Source organism: Motacilla alba, chromosome 13 (genome assembly GCF_015832195.1).
Source record: "Motacilla alba alba isolate MOTALB_02 chromosome 13, Motacilla_alba_V1.0_pri, whole genome shotgun sequence".
Classification (NCBI taxonomy): domain Eukaryota; kingdom Metazoa; phylum Chordata; class Aves; order Passeriformes; family Motacillidae; genus Motacilla; species Motacilla alba.
The window spans coordinates 6,523,741-6,537,997 of NC_052028.1; the positions used below are offsets into that span (position 1 = coordinate 6,523,741).

At 36.2% G+C, this 14,257-nt stretch overlaps 1 protein-coding gene across 1 annotated transcript in view; it reads right to left on the reverse strand.

The window, feature by feature from the left end:
• Positions 1-5,167: 5,167 nt before the first annotated feature.
• Positions 5,168-14,257, reverse strand: part of GABRG2 (gamma-aminobutyric acid type A receptor subunit gamma2) — a 64,959-nt gene continuing 55,869 nt past the window's right edge. Inside the window, exons 7-10 of the mRNA XM_038149801.1 lie at positions 12,245-12,397; positions 10,406-10,611; positions 8,579-8,602; positions 5,168-7,137 (exon numbers count right to left, since the gene is read on the reverse strand). Of these exons, the coding sequence (XP_038005729.1) occupies positions 6,862-7,137; positions 8,579-8,602; positions 10,406-10,611; positions 12,245-12,397 (659 nt within the window). The 3' untranslated portion in view covers positions 5,168-6,861. The remainder of the gene's footprint in view (positions 7,138-8,578; positions 8,603-10,405; positions 10,612-12,244; positions 12,398-14,257) is intronic.

Genomic DNA, 14,257 nt, shown 5'->3' on the forward strand with positions numbered 1-14,257 from the left:
GTGACATTCTCTCCAAGTAACCACCCTTGACTTGTTTTGGACCTGTCTGTGCAAATGCTCTCTAGGACCTGGAGGGGAGTAGAACAAAGTCACGCTCTCTGGTGCTCATTCCCCTTTGTAACAAAGCCTGATTTTGGATGCTTCTACAGTAAAATTAGAAATAAACAAATTGTTTTAACAAATCACAATTAGAGGAGTGCTTAAATTTATTTGTAGTTTGTTTTCATAAATTTTGTTTTTGGTTTTTTTTTGTTTTTGCTGTAATATATTTGCAAAACAATCTGTAGAAATAAATGGGGGGAAAACCCTTTAATAACTACATGACCATTCCTTAAGTGGTTTTTTTTTGGGGGGGGGTTTGTTTTTTTTGTGGAATGTTTTCATTTTTTAGAGTTATTTCTTCTCTATGCCAAATATTTGAGCTGAAAATTATCTTCATTTACATCTAGTAAACTACCTTCTGTCATGCTCTTATAGTCTTCACTTGTGGTTCTTTGATGCTGAGAATCTCCCAAGCGCCATCCAAGGTAGATTGGCCAGTGTGTAATTATCCAACTGAACTGCTGAAGACCCCTAAGAAACTGGCAAAGCTACTGAAACCAGCCAAAAGTGTAAGGAAGAGTTACCTGAGGTTTGAAAGAATTAATGACGTCTGTTTTGGCATGACCATTGCCTTGGCTTTCCAGAAATACTCGATCTTCAGCAGCTGTAGGCAGCGCCCTCAGGTATTTGGGGGCAGCAGGACAGTTCCTCTATGGGGAGGGTATGGTTTGGGTGGGATTTCTGCCTCACTTGGAAGTTGTCAGGGTCTGCAGATCGTGCCAGTGTGGGCACTCTCTGAGAATTCAGCATAGAGGGGTGGGCCTTAACATGAGCTGACATCAGCTCTCCTGAAAGCAAGTAAAAGAAAGGTGAGCTTGAAGTTAGCAACTGGTCTGTCTTACAACTTTTGTTTCCTGATATCAAGTCCATTAACTTTATTGTTCCATTTATAGCTTCTTTACAGTAATAGTTTTCAAATTGCAATAGGTTTTCAGGGTTGAAGTGGAATCACCGATTTAGGTGAAACTGTGGGGTGGTGATTTTTGGGACAGAAGCATTTGTGCAAGAAAGATGCAGCACTGCTAAATCAGCAGGAAGCCATCAAATTCAGGTGAATGTAACTGAGGGCCAAGGAATTGGAAAGAGCACAAGGAAAGTGCTCTCCTCTATAAAAAAATCTCACTATGGCAGCAGATTAAGGAGTTGTGATAGAAGTAGAACAAGAATGAGAAGGAGAAAAGCTTTTGAAATCACAATAGGTTTGTTAGATAGTAGAAGTGCTAAAACTGTCTGTCTAATTGTTCCCTTCTAGTCCTAAAGGAAGCACTGAAATGAATTCTGAGAGTTGATGGATCTGCATTGTTTTGTCAATACAAACATGGAGACTTTTTTTTTAATCTCAGTAAAAGCTTGGTAAATTGGAGGGTTTTGTTCTTTAATACAGCATACAGCAAAGTATCCAACTATGTTAAATCCTCTCTATCAGGTCTGTCTGACTTTCAAGCATTTATAGCCTGATTTGCTATTTTTATAGGCATCTTGTAAATATATTAGCTGTGTGGATGTCTCTGTGCTTGTCTCATTTTAGGAATTAAATGAGAAGTCTTGATTTAGAGCCTTTTTGGGGAAGGTTGGTAGAGGTTTTGCGGGGGTTTGGGTTTTGTTCCTCTTTTTTAATGAGTAAATAAGGATTAGACTTCTCACAGCAAAATAACTGAATATGTAGACAGTCTTATAGCCTATACTTGAAAATTCTAAAGAGAGTGATGGCAGATTAAATCTCATCAGATATAGGTTTCAATATACCAGTATTAAAAAGCATGTTTCTGGTGGAAAGATCAATATTTCTAATGTTTTTCATACTGGCTGAATTAAAGCTACCTTAATATTTCCTTATTTCTTGTTTTCTCTTTTCTCATTTTGATAATCAATATGAATTTTATGTGAATCCAAATGAGAATATCTTATTCAGTCTTATATCCTGTTACCTGAGTATTTTTCTTTTAAGAAAGAAAACCTTTTTAAATATATTTTTGTGAAGTAAATTGACATTCTGGAATGAATTATTCAAATGTGTTTGCTGACTTGTAAGCAAGCTTTTAGTTCATGTCTGTTATTCAAGATCTTTTAAAGGTCATGAGCTTTCTTTTACATATTGAGTAGGTATGTTTTTCATTGTAAATCTTGTCTTTTAAAAAAAGCCTCACAATAATGTGTAAGTAGGAAGTCTAAATCTTTTCATCTACAGAATTCTTCTAAATAAGGAGGGAAAAGTGCACTGGCTCATAATTTTTATAAATGGAACAATAGATCTCTCATGGGTATAATAAATGGATTTATCTGTGAAGCTTTTCATAAGATTTAATTAAATTCTCAGCAAAGTAACTGAAATTTTGTTTGAAAGACAACACTTGCTTTTTAAAATGTTATTTTGTCCCCTGGGCTGTAATTAGATTGCATTCAGATGGATTCTTCATATTTTACTTTTCTTCTTTTCTTCACTCTTACTGCTGGGTTCTGCCCTGGATGCTCCCTTAGGTTAAAAGAAGAGGCTTCAGTCCCTCAACTGCAGAAGCCCCCAAGCAGACTTTATTTTTCATTAAGACCTCGTCTTGTAGCTATTAATTTCCAAATAATATTACCTTTCTACTATGGCTACACTAAATGCGATCCTTCATGCATGTAGATGAAGCCTGAATCCCAAGGGTACTCTATTAAAAGTCCAGAGAACTGCAACCTTCATTATTTTAGCCTTGAAAATTTTCTGTAGATCATTTTGCCTCTAATTTGCCTTAGCTTGTTGTTCTGGGCTGCCTCTTTAGTTCATTAATGTGCAAATTCTTTTGCTTGCTTGTCTAATTCAGTTCTCAGCTGCAGCCTGGATCGAGCAGATCAGCTTAATATTGACTTCAACCTCTGTGTCATATCCAAGCCTCAGTTTCTCTCTTTAACTACCAAATTCTCCTACAAATTCTTTTTTTTTTTTCTCATTGTCCTGCCTTTTCTCTGAAGTACGAGAAACTCTTCAGCAAACCTGGAAAAGTCCTTGCTTACTATCTTCCAATCCTTTTTTGCAGCTCATCTCTCCCATGGTCTTACAAAACCCAGATTTGGTGGTAAGGCAAATAATCCAAACCCTTTTTTGTTCTGTATAAAACAATGCTATCCACTCCAATTTCTGCAGTTAACAGAGCTTTCTTGCTCCTTTTCTGACATTATTCACTTGCCTAATTATTTTATAAGTATGCTTTTTTCTTTTTCTACCTGTTTTAATACTGAAGGGCTTTGGACTCACAGGTGGCAGGAGGTCTAAGTATTTGGATCTCTAATAGTTGTTGTAATAGCTGTGTCATTGAAACTGGCACATTGGTATTAGACCGGTCCAACCATGTTATAGATTTATGTAACTGTGGGAAAATAAGGTAGAGTGGATTTTAAAAAAGACTCCCTGATTATTTTTCCCCTTTTTAGTGTGTGTGTGTATCTTTGGCATTTTTTATTGTACAGAGGTGAAAATTATCCCATACTTGCTTGGCAAAATATGGTTTTTTGGGGCTGGCTAACATAAAAAATAGGAGAACTATTGTTGAGTCATGATCTCCCTGAATTATCAGCTCTTTATTTACAATCTGGGTTTGTAAATGTTATAAATGCTTTGAAGGTGTCCTGTTTTGGTATAATCCCTGGGACAACAGTGTCTTGTCTCAGTCAGGATATTACATCCTCTTGGAATGTAAATAGCAAGTAAATAATTGTGCCACTAGAGTATACTTGATAAAACTTCCAGTGCCACTCTGAACACCCTCAGACACATCCCAGAGCAGTAATACTTATTTGCAGTGTGATGAGCTTGAAAACATCTCAGCAAGCCTGGTGCACCAGGAGTGAGCTTGTTCCCTGGAATACAACTGGGAGAGTTAGTGTGTAGAATGTGTATATTAGCATAATGTTTTTTTCTGATATGTATACATGAACATGTCTCTATAGATAGGTTTCTGGGAAGTTTTCTTCTGAACGATAACCCTTAGTGTTTTGTGTACTGTGATGGCAATCTGGCTTTACAACACACAGTTTTTTTTCTGTACTGAATCGGTAAATAATCCCTATTAGAGGAACACTTAGATTGCACTTTGATGTCAGTTTCTTGCTGGGAATTACATGTTTCTTCATGAACAATCTTTTAGAATTTCCTCCATTTTCCCCAGAAGGAAATGACAAATCCCCTCAGTAAGTGTGGCAGGAGGGAGGTTTTGGGTAATCGCTGATTGGGGTCTCATTTCCTTTACTTTGTGTCATGATACATGGTGAGAAAAGTTCATTCACCTCCTTAGGGCAGATGTGGCACTCTTTTCCAGTTTCTGTGGCTTGCATTATTGAGGTGGGGATATATAAATTCTTAACTCCTCCCTTGCTGGAAGGAGAAGCCAAACTTGCACAAGTGAGAGATCTGATCATTTGTTGCTCATTATTGCATCTAGTTCATCAGTACTGCAGGTTTGCTTAGGCTCAGCTAACCTGTGAACTAGGATGAACTAGGGTAAAGTGCTTAGTGTCACATTTATTCTGCAGATCATGACAAAAAAAAAAAATTCTATGTATATTAACCAAAATGCGCTTGGACTGAGGGCATTAACGGGCTGGTGTGTTTCATAGCGATTATGTGTAAAACCTATAAGGGAGCAGAGAAAAATTGAAACTTTAAATGTGTAACATTAGTCACTCTTATTAATTGCAAAATGAAAGGAAGCTCTTAAATCACTGACTACTGGGGGAAAAAAAAATTAGAGCTCAGTTTGGTAGCAGTTGAAACACCTTCCTGTATGGAAGGTGATTGACACTCATTCAGATAGTGGAGACTCTCTAAGTAGATAAAGGAAAGTTATTTCTCTTTGGAGTACTTCCAATTCAGTGATTTTAATTTTTTTTATTATAATAAGATAACCTTCAAAAGAGTTTGTCTCCATTCTATAAAGTTATGTGTGAGCCATTTGACTGCAAAATGAGACAATGCAGAGGGTTCTATGGATTACAATCACTTATATTTAGGCAGCGGATGAATCCAACCGGTCAAGTAGTCTAGTTCTCAAAGCATGCTTTTAACAAACTCATCACAGAAAAACTGGAGTTGAGTGCAGTAGTTTTATTGAAAAAGTCCACAGGTGTGTGCAATTCCTTTATTAAAATGTTTTCAAATACATTGGACTAGGAGCAATTGATGATCAAGAGATATTCCTTTTTTTTATACATTTTTATTTCCAAAACTATACAGACATTGGAAAACTCTCCTTTTCCTGCATTTCAATTAATAATAATTCTGTAGTGATAAGCTATAGGTCTCCCTTTTCAAGCTGCAAGCCCACTTTTCTGGAGGTGGTATTTTGCATCTTTGACAAATTAAAAAAAAAAACCAAACCATCAGTCATATTTACATGTGCTTAAGGTTGCATAATTGAGCATCATACAGGTTCTGAAAACCAGTGGTTTTAAATACATACATAACTGCATACATGGGATTTAGTATCCGAGACACCCTCTGTTCCCTTTTGTTTTCAAGGCTATCTATAAGTTCTGTGCTAGCCATGGTAAGGGTTTGTTTTAGTAAAGGTACTCACTGAGTGAAAGCAGCACTGACAACAACTATTGCTGATCGAGGACATAAATGGGCAGAGAATTGTGTGTGTATATACAATAGAAGGACTAATGTTTCAAAATTAACTTGAAGCTCTTATGTAAAAGTAACATCTAGAATTAAAGCTATTCCCTGTACTGGATTAAAGAATAAAAGACTCCCACAAACACTTGAGTAAGGAAAAAAGTGGAGCTCAACATGGGAAAAGAACAATAGAAGCACGTGGATTAAATTCGGAAGCTGATCTTGCAATGTATAATTACTGGAGATTCAGTTGAAATATAGCAACATTAACAATGGGAAATGAAGGCTACAACTGCAGAGGACACATACATTACACTTTATGAGCTATTATATTGGCCAAACAGATTTGTCTATACGTTATTTAGTTGAATCCTTAAGGCTTCTCTAATATCTTGCATGACAGTGCTGTCTGCTTGGATCTTCCATGCATGAGGGAGAGGGGCAATTTTTCAAGAAAAAAGAAAATTAGGTTTGTCCACATTTCAATTACAATAGCACATCCAGAGACACAAAATAAAAGACAAAACTTTATAGTACCTTTTTTCATTTATTTTGGCCCCCAAAAGATGCATGCACTAGGCTTTATGTACTATAAGGTATTGAAATATTTACAGCATTGTACATGTGCTCTTAAAGGGATGGCAAAGGGAAAGGTCTGTTTTCATCTTGGTGGGAGTAGAAGTTCATTTTCCTAGCTTAATAATACCTACTCAAAGTGAGAGATGACTCTTCCAAAAAGAAAAGCCCACAGAGGATAAAGCTATAGCATAATTATAGCCAATGTTAACAAACTGTACAGCACTATACCTGGGAATTCTCCTCTCTCTCACTCCTGTTTGGAATCACAGTATCAACTATTAAGTGATGTTGCTATGCTCCCCTTGTCCTGTCTGCCCTGATTCTCTCTATTCCAGCAGGTATAGGTGTATATTACCTATCGACGTGATTTTATTTTTAAATTATTTTGGCATGTGGAACGGACATGTACTTCACAATAACCTGATGGCAATTTTTGGACAAATGATATGACTGATATTTACGGGATTATGGCACTAAAGAATTCAGATCACTATAAAGCGCGTCATAAATACTTCAAGTGGATTTAGGAAACCATCTCTCTAAGAAATTCAGTGAGTAAGGCTCATATCACTGATTTCCTACTGCTTTTAAAGGTACAGATATGATACCCAATAGACCAGGTTGAACAAGCAGAAGGCAGTTGGGAAGAAGATGCGGGCGTAGGAGTCCATTTTGGCAATGCGGATGTGTATTCTGCCGTGCCTCCACGCCCCCGTCCGACAATCCTCAAAGCAGCAAAAAAAACTGGCACAGTCCTTGCCATCGAGACACTCATAGCCATACTCCTCATCCCTTTCTTGGAGGTGTGTAGCATTGTTCATTTGAATTGTAGCTGATCGGGGACGGATGTCAATAGTAGGTGCCTAAGGTGGAGTAGCAAAAGAAGAAAAAGATGGCAGAGGGAGAAACTTGTTATTGTCACCAGAACAAGCTAGGGGATGATGGTCAACGCGTGCGTGATGGTTCTGGGCGGGGCACATGGGAAATTGCTGAGGTGTTCTAGTGACAAAATTACCTTGAGCTTATTAAAAGCAGTTACATCATACCCTTTAGAGGAAAGCAGCACAAACCAATCTAAAGTTAACAGCCATGGGAAATTAGCTTCAAAGCTAAACTGAGTAAACATGAGAGGTTAAATGAAACATCCAGGAATGTAATTGATGGGATTTTGAGTTTTTGTTTTATAGTTTATGTAGCTGCTTGATATCTGAAGGCAATTTGTGTATTGCACATGAAAGGAACTGAATCAGTTGGAAATGCAGGATTTTAAAAGGAATGGTTCATGTTGAGAAAAAAGGATATGTGTACACAGGAAAAAGGCAAAACCTAGATTTTTTTGAATAAGATTAGGAGAATCTCTATAAGACTCTCCAATTATTTGAATATTTGCAGCTCACCACCTACTAATGTTCACCAAGTAGAAGGTTCAGCATGTTCTGAATTTTATATAGTAGCTGTACATGTATATCTGCATACATATAGTTAGAATTAATTGAGCAAGTTAAGTATTTAAAATGCATTCACTGAGTGAATGTTGGTAGACATCAAAATTCATGCTGATAGTTGTTAGGGAAACATAAAAATTCCATTCTGTAAGTATGTAAATTCAATGTCATTTATTTTATGTGGTTTCTACCCCCCTGCCCACACCCCTCCCCCCTTTAAATTTTTTTTTAATAAAATCTCTGCATTTCTGAATGGAGATAAGGTTTCAATGTGGAACACAACTAGATATATTAGGTAATTTTCTAAGTGTGTTGATCCAGTGACAACATTAAAAAAATCTATATGCATCTTAAACCCTTTCAAAACTCTGACTGGTTTTTTTGCACAGTGAACAGCATTTGAGTGACTGATGGTCACATTGAGTTTTTTTCAGGTCAACATCAGAACAGATTTGGCTTTATAATTAGGAGTGAATCACAAAGGTTAAAAATCCAGGGTCAGAGTTGAGTTCTAAAAGGGTGTGCTGCAGATTTTAGGCTAGCTGGTGCTATTGGATCCCATGGCAAATTGAGAGAGAGTAGCAGAAATGTTTTAATGTTAAACTCTCTTAATTCATGCAATCCAATAATGTTGGTCACTCCTGAACTTAGGTAAGTTCAGAACCATAATGTTATATGGGCTGCTGAATCAACTCTACAAATTTTTTAGGAATTTATAATCATTCTACTTAATTAGGAAGTAGCTTGAGTAGTTTTCTCATTAATTAAAAGACCAAACAAAACACCACTCTCATCTAAGCTCTACTAGTTAAATTCAGCAGTCGCATGCAGTGAATTTCCATTCCAAAAAACATTATACCTTGAAGGAAAACATCCGAAGAAGCTTTCATTTTGTAGACAGAAAAGAGAATCAGAGGGTTTTGTTTTAAATTAAAAAAAGGAAAGAAAGAGACAAAAATAATGTAAATTAAAAATATGTTTCTAAAACACGGTAAGTCAAAAAGAACTAAATTTATAGAGAGATTGGGATTACAGCAATTGAAACAAGTATCTGTAACATAAAATCCCCCACATTTTCAACTTGTCACTGCCTTGTTTACAACTGGGCCAAAGACACAAGATATCAAACTCCTGTTAGATTTTCAATTCCTGAGGGAATTCTAGTCTTTTATGCTGAACAGTTTTGAAAGAGACCATTCACAGTTCATAGAAGCACCTTTTAGAAAGAAGATTTTTTACCTGCAGACTGTGCCCTGAATACTCTACTTTTACAGTTTTTAGACTCTGTGATTAGGATTCTGGCAAGCATTTATAGTTCTGTTTCTTCCAAGATGCTCACAGCTAAGCAATGTAAAGAACAAGTTGTTCCTCCTCATGTGGATGTCTTAAAGTGAAATAATTAAATCTGAAGTACATTTAGTTTTGCTCCTTTACCTGACTGCATAAGACTCACACACACACAGATATTTTATTTCCGTCTAACACAGGACACATCACTTGATCATTTCACTTTTTTTTACAGTCTATCTCTCAGAAGCTTGAAATTATAGGAAGAGTATGTAGTTAAATGTTCCTTAATTCCATCTGTTTTTTCTATATCCATTTTTGTGATACATTTAAAAACTAAAAAGAGAATATCTTCAAAAGTCTTTGAATATGTTAGCAGAGCAAATAAAAATTACTTCATTCTTTGTTAGAGGCCTGCCTGAAAAGGAGATGAAAATACTCTTTATTAATGTAAAACATTTTTCCTTCACGTTTTTCACTTTTTTCTTTTGTTTGTTTGGTTTAAGGGTTCGTGGAGATTTTTTGGTTTTTTGTTTGGTTGGTTTTTTGTTTTATGGGGGTATTTTTTTAGTTCAAGGGTTTGTGTTGTTTTTTCGGGTTTTTTTTTTTTTTTTTTTGATAGATGATTAGGCTAAATGTTTCAGAGATTCTAGACAACGCATTTGTCAACTCAGTTGCCAAAGGCAAGGAGAAATCTGTCCTGGACAAAATAAGCATTAAATTCTTCCCCTGTCTGGGCAAAAGCCCAAATCACTATTGAGGGTGTTTCCAGGATTTTTTTGCTGTTGTTATTATATACATTATTTTTACTATTGGGTAGCATATATCCCTAAGTATCATTATAAACTACTGCAAAATCACTTTCTAAGGCAGAGAAGTAGGTAAATAAGGTAAGAAATATACAAAAAAAAAAAAATATAATTTAAGGAAACAATGGAAAGGAAACAGATGCTAAGGGGAAGTTGGGAAAAGCACAACAAAGTTTGAATATAAAAGTTTAACAGTTTAACTGTAGTCCTGATAAGCAAGGTAGTCACGTCAGTAATGTGGACGTAAGTTAATGGCATAGAATATTGCTAATACTAATACAGAAAAACTGAGATCTTTTCTATAAAGAGATCTATATATAGCATAAATAATGGCTTTGGTAGTTGTGGCTTGCAGAACACTTTGGTTAAAAAGATCTTTATCCTAAGAAATTAGTTCATCTGGCATCCAGAAAGCTCTAATATATGAGCTTTTGATTCTCAAAGTGAATGTTTGCATTCCTGTTTTACAAAGGATGGGTGTATAGGTAATAGAAAAGTATGGAAAATAGGGACAGTTATAAAGAGGGATTTAAATGCTCTCTCAGAAAAATTAATTAAATTTTAGGCCTTGCTGGTAAAAAGATACATACTGGGTTTTTCTTCTTTTTATCTTTATCCTTGCTTGGCTTTCTGTTGCTGACAAAGTAATGCAAAGTTCCATATTCCACCAGTGCAGAGAACACAAAAATAAAGCAGACTGACACAAAAAGATCCATGGCTGTCACATAGGAGACCTTGGGAAGAGATTTACGAGCAATTGTACTTAGGGTGGTCATTGTCAGGACAGTTGTAATTCCTGGTAAATAGAGAGAAAAAAACAGAAATAACATTACTTAAAGTAGAAAATTGATTTTGCCAGTTATCTCTCAGTGATTGGTTTTGAAGTGTGCCTGGAGTTCAAATGCACAGCAAAGGTATTCAGTAGCAGTGAAATGCCAATTCAATGGGAGCTTAGAGGATTAACAGAAGTAATGCAACATTTTTGCATGGTCACTGCCAGTGCTGCTCTGTAGCGTACTTTGGTTAGATGAATTCTAAGAAATTTAATTTAAGGTTTTGGTTTTGTAGTTTACTTCTGGGGAGTTTTTATTTTTATTGAAAGTTGAATGCATAAACAATAAAAAATGCACTCAAATGCATAAACAGAGCAAGAGAAACATCTACAAAATAGAACTACTGTGACGTGCCTCACCATCCCTTCCCTTTTAGAACATTATTGCATGTTCTGTGATATGAAAAATGTTAAAAATGCATCAGAACAGTTAAAATCTACCACATTTTTTATTGCAGTGTTGTTTTTAATTTCTTACTCATGCAAATAGATTAATTCTCACCAGAGGGACAAGTCTGTTTTGTGTATCTAGGTAAAATTTACAGTAATTTTACATTACTGTATTTTTAATACAGTATTTACATTACAGTAAATTTTACATTACTGTATTTTTAATAATGTAAAATTACATACTGTAATTTTACATTATTAAATTTACAGCTGAATGCCTTTATTCATTTTGTACTTCTTTAAATCAGATTTTATAACCTCTTTTTAAAGAGGATGTGAAAAAAACAATAAAATGCTTAAAGCTTTCTTTTATGGAAGCCACTGGTCCTCTGTTATGTTCTTTCTAGGGAGTCTGGAATTAAAATTGTGTACCCTATTTTACACTCCAGTGCTCTGTGCTGTGGTTCTGTGAAGAAATGAAAATGCAGAAGGAAAAACTGAAATAATTCTCACTTGTGTGGTTTTAATGTAGAAGTAGAAAATGTGTTAAAGTTTCTCTAGCTGAATGTTTCTGCTTTGTTATTTCTTACTGTTTCAGCTGCTTTGCAGAAGCAAGATTAATTTGGTCTCTTAGTTTATTTGTTGAGCAGTTGCTAAATGTGTAGAAATTTCTAATTCTGATTAATTACATGTCACATTTTCATGTATAAGGTTTTGGTTACCACCAAATTCAGTTGATTTTTTCCCCTGAAGTCTATACTTGAAAAATTGGTTTCTAAAGTAGTCATGGTGCTGCATTCTCCTCTTGTTAGCACTTGGACACACAGCCAGAAAGGTGGATTCCTTCTGGGTAATTATTTAATTTGTGTTGCCAGTCACGTAATATGAAAGTAGAACAAGTGAAACTAATGCATCCTGCCTCTAATCCCGCTGTGTGTCCCCATCCTCTTGATGTTTATAAAAAATAATTCTGTAATCAGTAAAAAGCTTTGATTGTTGACAATCTACAATAGTCAGAATCTGACACGGTAAAAAGGAAGAGATGCAAATATAGGTCAGTCTGTGCTGTTCCTTGGAAATTACTGCATTCCTCTAAATGAGGAGAGCTCGTGTGAAGTTGTCTGTTCTCATTTTTACAAACTGGTGATCTGTAGAGGTGTCAATTAAACATGATAAAGCTTGAAGGAAACAGGGAAGATAAACTCACCCAGTGATGTTCTGGCTGGAACTGCATCCTTATTAATCCAGAAAGAGACCCAGGACAAGACAACAATAAGTGTGCAGGGAATGTAGGTCTGAATAGTGAAATAACCCATTCTCCTGCTCAGGTTAAAGAAGACAGACATGACTACATAGTCTCCTGTAAAACAAGAGCAGAACAAAAAGAATAATATGGTAGAAAACCAACATAAAATTTGTATGTAAGAGCTAGGACTTTTCTATTCCACATCTGGGGTGTGTGTGCATAAATATTAAACTGATTCACCAGATGTACTGATGGCAAATACTACACACATCTTCAACACAGCTCTAGCTCAAGAACCAGTGGATTTTGCACACTAGGAAAATTAAGTCGTGCAGATTCACTCAGGGAACTTTGCTGTATGATTTCAAGGGTAGCCTGCCTTGCATGGCAGGACTTCTACCCGAGTAATTCCTCATAACCACACCTGCCTGGTGTGATCCTCTTGCAGCAGCCCAGGGTGTGGTGAGGGTCCAGCCTTCCTCCAGTCTCTGTGTCCCCGTAAGTGTGCTCCCAGCTCCACTCTCAAGTGTTGCATGCTTTCAGATTTACTTCCTAAATTTTTTGTGTTCTTAACTCTTCTTCAGGGCTGTGCTGCGTCAGTAATTAATTTTTTTTTTATTTGCCTGCTGATCTTCTGCTGTATTTTCTTTTCTAAAATGATTTGAACCCATATTTCCTAAGTGACTCCAAAAGCTGGGCTAGAAGTTACTCAGGTATACACAGAATCACACAGAATCACAGAATTTTTAGGTTGGAAGAGACCTTTAAGATCATCGAGTCCAACCCATGTTCTAACACCTCAACTAGATCACGGCACCAAGTGCCACATCCAGTCTTTTTTTAAACACATCCAGGGATGGTGACTCCACCACCTCCCTGGGCAGAAGATTCCAGTATTTGACCACTCTTTCTGTAAAAAACTTCCTCCTTAATTCCAGCCTGGATCTCCCTTGGCACAGCTTGAGACTGTGTCCTCTTGTTCTTTCTGTTGTTGCCCGGAGAAAGAGACCAACCCCAGCTCAGCACAGCCACCCTTCAGGAAGCTGAAGAGAGTGATAAGGTCACCTCTGAGTCTCCTTTTCTCCAGGCTAAACAACCTCAGCTCCCTCAGTCGTTCTTCACACGGCTTGTGTTCCAAGCCCCTCACCAGCCTCGTTGCTCTCCTTTGGACACGATACATAACACATCATTCTTATTCAGTAGTTTTTGACTGTCTTTCCAGGTTGTTTTCCTCTCTCAAATTAAGTAAATTCCATCTGGGTTCAGGAACACAGCCAAGCTTCAGTTTTTTATGTGGTTTGTTTATTGTTGTTTTGGGTGGGTTTTCTTGGTGTTTTTTGGTTGGTTGATAGTTTTTGTGGGGCTTTTTGTTATTGTTTGTTGTTGCCATTGTTGTTTTTTGTTGTGTTTTTTTTTCCTAAACTAAAAAAAAAAAACCTAGTTCTTTACTTCAGATTACAGCACTCCTGGGAAAAATCTTGATTGCAAAGGAACTACAGAACCCCAGGGTACACAGACTTCATTGCAATTCAGTGAAATGCAGCCCAGAGAAGTTTCTAATGGAAACAGGATATGATTTGCAAAAATAGAGTGAGCCAGTTTTCCAGCATTATCAAAGAGTCTCTGTGGCTAATGCAAGTTCTGCTTAGATCAGTACCTTTAGTTAATATTGAGTTTCTTCTTTTCTGGCATAAAAAATTTAAATTTCTCCCAGAAAAATCCCTTTGAACCTGACCACAGAAGAAACATCAGAGATGTTTTTCAACTGGTGCTTCTTTGTTTTGTTTTTTTTGTTTGTTTTTTTTTTTTAATTTGAATGTCCGTATTCCTGGGATTGACTGGCTTTAGTTTAATTATATTATGTTATAATTAAACCAAAAACATAAAGCTCCCAAATTTTTGATCTGCCGTTTTTAAGTAATACATCTGAATATAAGCAAACAAGTGTAATAAGTACAGTCTTATGATTTCCTT